General features: G+C 36.5%; 2 protein-coding genes across 2 annotated transcripts; both read right to left on the bottom strand.

Annotated features, from left to right (window-relative positions):
* Positions 1 to 394: 394 nt before the first annotated feature.
* LOC123224489 (replication factor C subunit 3-like) lies at positions 395 to 4010 on the bottom strand. Its single transcript, XM_044648169.1, has 11 exons — positions 3124 to 4010; positions 2921 to 3031; positions 2788 to 2820; positions 2425 to 2596; positions 2151 to 2329; positions 1941 to 2077; positions 1742 to 1837; positions 1500 to 1569; positions 1330 to 1407; positions 1060 to 1189; positions 395 to 732 (listed from the first exon to the last, which is right to left on the bottom strand). Exons 1-11 carry the CDS (start codon positions 3829 to 3831, stop codon positions 617 to 619), a joined length of 1830 nt encoding a protein of 609 aa, XP_044504104.1. The 5' UTR covers positions 3832 to 4010; the 3' UTR covers positions 395 to 616.
* A 222-nt stretch (positions 4011 to 4232) lies between these two features.
* LOC123223195 (late embryogenesis abundant protein 6-like) lies at positions 4233 to 5678 on the bottom strand. Its single transcript, XM_044646290.1, has 2 exons — positions 5563 to 5678; positions 4233 to 4727 (listed from the first exon to the last, which is right to left on the bottom strand). Exons 1-2 carry the CDS (start codon positions 5638 to 5640, stop codon positions 4530 to 4532), a joined length of 276 nt encoding a protein of 91 aa, XP_044502225.1. The 5' UTR covers positions 5641 to 5678; the 3' UTR covers positions 4233 to 4529.
* Between the last annotated feature and the right edge of the window lie 849 nt (positions 5679 to 6527).

The raw sequence follows: 6527 nt of genomic DNA on the forward strand, positions 1-6527 counted from the left end.
TGTCAGCGGGGGACTCGTTCTCAATGGCAGTGTACTGAGGGAATAATGCAACAGGGAGACTGTCATTGGTGGTGGAATGAGGCGGTGGCAAGAAAAAATGAATGAAATGAAACGAGAGAAGAATGGAGAAGTTTATAAAAGACCAACGAGATTCAATTCCAACTATTGACAAGAGGGGTAACGGGGAGAAATTGTTAATTGCATTTAGTAAGGGTAACATGGTGAATTCTGGAAAAGTGAAACAATTAAGGTTAATAATAATAATAATAATAATAAATAACGTTTCAATTTTCACATATAGCTCTGGAGTTTGATTTGCTCAGGAATTCATAAATTTTCCGAACATTTGTATTCCAAGTTTCGAAGGTAGTGGTAAGACATGGAATATGGAATGTTGAGGTTCTCGAGTTCTAGTATTCAAGACAAAAACGATAATTCCACCCACGGAAAATGTCTAAGTTATATTCACAAAACTTCTTTAGAATTGTCCTAGTCTCATCAATTGTTTGAACTGTCAACTTATTTCACTTTGTTCCTTTGTTACGTTTTCAGGTGTGCCAAACAACAACATATTGTTGCAATGACATCTTGATTCATGTCCCTGTAGCGAGGACGTCTATATGAGCCCAACATTTGCAGATGACCTTATATGCGGTTGTCCTGTATCCTGTTGCTCACTTCTATTATGTGTCACTTCTGTTTTATACTTGCTCATGAACTTCGCTATAAACTCTGTGAAAGAGAGAAATTTTAACGTTAGAAAATTTACTGCAGAAGACCATTTTCTCTCTTTTTTTATTATATAATTATCATTTTTGAAATAATGATTTTTATATAGAAACAGAGGTAATAATGTAGAAACGGGCAATCGGTGTTAAAAATGAAACCTCAAACTTCAACTAAAGTGGTTTCGAAGTTGGACTTCGTAACTTTCACTTTAGTTGCTAAAGGTAGTTGTGGAATGTCACAATCTATTTTCGATGAATAAGAAAAGTAAGGTTTATATGGAGGTTGGTTGCTGTCCAGTGATAAACAGAATCTGGTCTTAGATTGTTTTACCTTCGATCTTAAAAAAATGTTCAGCATTCTTTCTCACTGGGTCGTTTAACCTCTTTCCAATTTCCTCATGTCGACTACTGCGTGCAAAGACAAATGGCTTCTCGTCGTCAAACATCCTTCTATCGTCTATCTGGAATGAAAGAGCACAAAATGTAGCCGTCATGATACCTTTTGCATTTAATACGAGGAAAATACGAAGGATATCAACCTGATAATTTAAACTAGAATTTTACTATATCTTGAGGGTAACATTGGTGTTCATAATCATACATTGTAATCACCGTATAAATTGTCAATACAATTGTGTAATCCCACATCCAAATGCTTTTTTAGTTCTTCAACAAGAGACTACATGGAAAAGGAATATGTTATTTTCATTGAGAGGAAAATTTAACTAGCTACACTAACAGAGCCATTTATCAAAATTGAATTAAACTTACCTTGAAAATGAATTCAGGAGAAACGTCGTGCTCTATTAGATTTTGAAGCTTCCCCCGGATAATATATAACCTACGAGAAAGACTTAATGACTAGTGACTAATTTATATGAAAGTTCACAAGTTTTGCAGTTACCCAAATGGAAAAATCGGCAGCTTTTATGCATATATGATCGTTCATGAAATGCGTACGTGCAACATGCACATAACAATTAGGGAAATTGCGCGCTTATCGTGAAACTTACTGTTTTGGGCTTTGCTCTTGAATAATTTTCTTGGCAATATTTGTAATGACATCTTCCCAGCCAGTTAATATTTGTTGGTCATCCTTAAACGGATAACTGCACTTATGTCATTGCATATCACGTTTAAAATAAAATACACATAGTTAAAGAAGAAATGAAAGAAAGAATCTTTATAAACTGCAGTACTTTATTTCCTTACTTCATCTGCCAAGAGGCCTCAAATGAGCGAATAGCTTGACGAAGATTATTCTTGGATTTGTTAGCAAAATTTTCAGCAAATTTTTGTTGTAATTCTACGCCTTCTTGCTTAGCTATAAATTCCAGAACTTTAACTATCTAAACATGTAAGAGAAAACTAATCAGACTACCTATGTATGCGTATAACTTATTTATACACTAGAGACCTAACCTCTTCGTCCGAAGGAGGAAAAAGCTGAACAACAGTGCAAAGCGACTTAATGGGTTGAAGCTTTGAGGCATCAGAGCAGCAGAAAAAAACCTTATTTAACCCTTTATACCTTTCTAATAACCACCTGATGTATAGCAAGGTATCTGTTGATAGCTTGTCTGCTTCACATAAAATAATTGCTGCAAAAGTAATTAGCAAAATGATACATGCATCATTTGTACGTTTACATTGTTAAAAAGCAATTTTAAATTTATACCCAAGTCAGATAATCTACCTTTGCTGTTGTCAGGGTTTGACTGCAAACCTTTATTTGATAGCTTGCTTTGTTTTTCCTTCATAAGTTCAAGAATGACATGCTTTTCATATCCTTTTAAATCAGAGACATTAACTTCTACATGTTGGACAGATTCCTTTACATTTACTTTGATACTACTTATTAATTCTCCCTGCAACACAAGTTTTTAGTGGTTTTAATTAAAACTGACAACTTATTTAACTAGAATAAGTGATAATCTCAAGTAATTTTTTGGAAGATAAGAATCTTAATCCTATATTTAATCAACGAAAGGTATGTATAGAAAGAATAATAATTTCAAGCTGATGAATCCAATATTATTGATTGTACAATGAAAATTACCTTCAAGTCGAACACCATGGACGCCTCCCTGGTCTGTAAAATAGAAACAAATGCATTGTCTTCAATAAACATATATATATATATATAGATAAAACTCGAAAGATTATAAATTCTTTATATAAATATGCTATACCTGGACTGTGTCCGGTCCAAATTCTTCTCGAAGCATAGCACAAATCATGGTTCTTTTTCCCGCCCCTGGTGGTCCTTCAAATATAAAATTCCGGCATCCTCCCTCTTCCACCTGATACATTATTTCTTATTAATTAGAGTCCGTGATTAGACTAAACATACATACATACAGATATATAAGTGAGACATGAATTGGCATCTCACCAGGCCCTGAAGTTGAATCACTTTATCTCGATTGCAAATAAATTCTTTTAAAGTTTTGGGCTGGTACTTGTCTGCCCACACAAACTCATTTGTATCTCTGGATGGGGTTGTGGATGATTCTGATACTCTCTCCCTCAATGGCTTCTCCGCTTTATTCAAATTCATCTCCTTAACCGAAGTTGATGTTGGTGTCTTAGTTGAAATTGAATATGAAGAGAAAGTAGGATGATTATGGTTTATTAGTGGAACAGAGGTAGTAGGATTTAGTGATTTAAAGGTAAAGCAAGAACTCCATCCTTGCATCCTGAGCATGAAAGAGGAAAGAGAGCTGGAAGAAGAAGTGGCCATGGTGATGGCATGACTTTCACGTCCAGGACTAGATGCAAATCTTTCACGATTGATGACAAGGGACGCATCAGTAAGTCCTTTGTAGTAGGGACTGCATTTCGAGTTCTTTTCATGGGCAGTGATTGTATTATGAAGAATGGGCGCGTGTCTTCTATTATGGGCCTCGAGACCCTGCTCCGTTAAGTCGGAATGCTTGGAGCAGGAATCGCTGCTCTTCCTTCCAGGGATTATAAAGTTTCCAAGTCGCCGATAGGAGAGTTTGGGTTGGGAGCGAGCGGAACAAGCAGAGCGGCTGGAGGGAGGAGGGATAATAGTGGGAGTTTTGGGTGATGAGGAGCGTGGAATTGGTGGACTCGGCATGGCATTTGCAGAGCTATGTCATAAGGTAGCAAATGAATTACTTGAATATCAATTGAAATATAAGACAGATGATGGCATGAAGGATGATGTGATGGGTAGGATTTTCTTTGGTTATTCCAAAGGATGTCACGATGAAATCAACAACTCAAATAAATTTTATTTAGGGCCGGCTTAAACAGCTGGTAAAGATTCAGACGACGTGCTAATGTTTCCCCCTCTCCCTCATGTGATTTTAATTAACATCCTGAGGCTGAGGCAACCACCTTTCAGTCGGGCCTTGTGTACGACCAAAGCTCTGTATTCACACTTACCCTCCAGCAAGACGAAATTGACGATATCATTTATCGGTTTATAACATCACTGTAGCATGCATGAGGAACACAACATTTGAAAGACCAAAGTAAAAAGCTAAGATCAACTTGGAACGCATTCCAAATATTTAAAATTTCCATAAATACAACACGGATGTCAATACAATCATTTACTTTGTATTTTGATCTCAAGAAACTTAAGACAGTACTTATTTATAGCAACAATTATATGGGCAACAAGGCAAATTAAATAGAAATATATCTAAGTGCGTTGCATGACGTGGCATTTGATGAGGGTTCAAAGAGTCCATACGAAATAGGCAAAACACAGTGACCACAAAAAAGAAAATTTTGGTTGGCTGAGAAAATGATGAGATTAGACATCGATTAGGGAGTGGCGGTAGGAGGTGATACAGTTACATCAGACAACGAATTGGTGGCATTATCACTGCCCTGCTTTGCCGTTTCCCTGTCTGCCATCATCCCAGCCTTTGCCACATGTAACTCCATTTTTGCTTCTGCCTCTCTTGCTAATCTAGTCTCGTGAGCTATCTCCATTCTGGCTTTCGCCATTTCCTTCTCAGCCTACGATATAACATTGTATACACAAATTTAATTCAATTTACATGTAAACCAGCAAGAATGTATGTATGTACATACGTACGTATGTGTGTGTGTATACACACACACACACCCCCCACCCCCACCCAAGGCCTAGTGAAATTCTAACTTTTTACCCGCTAACTTTTAAAAACTCAAAATCCTACCCATCATCAAACTTATGTTAAAGTCAAGAGGAAAATCGTAATTTTACCAGTAATGTTAAAAAAATTGTTATTTTATCTCATTTTACTTTTCAAATTTTAAAAAGTAATATTTTACCCCAATCTAAAACTTTTTCAGTTTCAAAAAATGGTTTTCCCCCAAATATCTAGGGTTTCTATCTTCCATCTCCATCCACCATCTCTTGCGACAGCAACCGTCAAATAGGAGAAGAAGAGACGGCAATTATTTTCTGATAGAGACGATTTGTCGTTGATGAAGACGTCCCTTCGTTGATAGCAAATCTCCTCTGTCGGGAGATAATCAATGTCTCTTCCTCTCTTATTCAATGGTTGTTGTCGCCAAAGATGGTGGTCGAAGATGGAAGATAAAAACCCTAGAGATTTAGAGGCGAAATAACCATTTTTTGAAACTGGAAAAGTTTTAGGTTAAGGTGAAATGTCACTTTTCAAAGTCTAAGAGGGCAAAATGAGACAATTATAATTTTTTTAATATTAACGATAATATGACGGTTTTACCTTTAGCCCTAACAGAAGTTTACTGATAAATGAAACTTCGGATTTTTGAAAGTTTAGTGAGAAATTGGGATTTGACTAAACCTTGGGTGGGAATAAGTCTTTTGGCTTATCCTATATACCTTCTCATGAGCTTTTGCCTCAGCCTTGGCCTTGCGCAAGGCGCTGACATCCTGTAGCTTTTCCTTTACAGCCTGCATTACCCTCTCCCTCGGACAATCTCAATACCCTGCACAAATATAATGAATCAATTCCCTTCAACTGAAATATATACTAATTTAGCCAACCAACAATTATTATAATCTGTGCTATATGCATGACATCTGTCATTTCTGTGGAAGCTATATATTCCTTGCGGTGCAGTATAGGACTATGGTTATTCAACAATCTAACTATTCAACGGGAGGACTCTATTGTCCGATTCTCAAGCTCCAGAAATAAAGGAAACATAATTCTTAGGGCCTAAGTTTAGGGGTTCAGCATGACCTCCCAAATAATTATTCTTCGCGCACCTTTTTATTACAATATATAAACAGAGTCAGAGACAATGAATGATCCACCCCAAATTATGATGAATACGCGGCCACCGGCCAGGGACTCACAAATTATTGAATTTAATTTGCCCCAAATATCACATCAGATAGTCCGGATTGTACACTTTTTCTATTTATCCTCACTTTTTCTGTTTATGGATGGTATAGGGCAGTCATGTCAACCTTTCGTAAGTAATGGACAAGACTTAGGCATCCCGTTGCCCATGAATTGTTAAGCTATGACAGTAATTAAATGAGCCATAATTCTCATCAAACAAGATAAATTCCAAGCTACTGAAACAAATTGAAAGACATTACTAGTTTTGGCACGCTTATAAATATCCAATCAAATGCACATTTGCAATATGCTGGATAAAGTTTCTAACAGTCGAGTTCAAAGTTGTTAAGCAACATTTTATGACATGCTATTTGTTTGTTTATTTGTTGGACAAATACAGTGACTGGACATGCTGTGTAACAACACACTCCTAATACATATCTGCAAAGTACAGATTCATTTGTCAACTGCTTACCAAAACCTTAAATTTCTAGCT

This window comes from Mangifera indica, chromosome 8 (genome assembly GCF_011075055.1).
Source record: "Mangifera indica cultivar Alphonso chromosome 8, CATAS_Mindica_2.1, whole genome shotgun sequence".
In the NCBI taxonomy this organism is placed as follows: domain Eukaryota; kingdom Viridiplantae; phylum Streptophyta; class Magnoliopsida; order Sapindales; family Anacardiaceae; genus Mangifera; species Mangifera indica.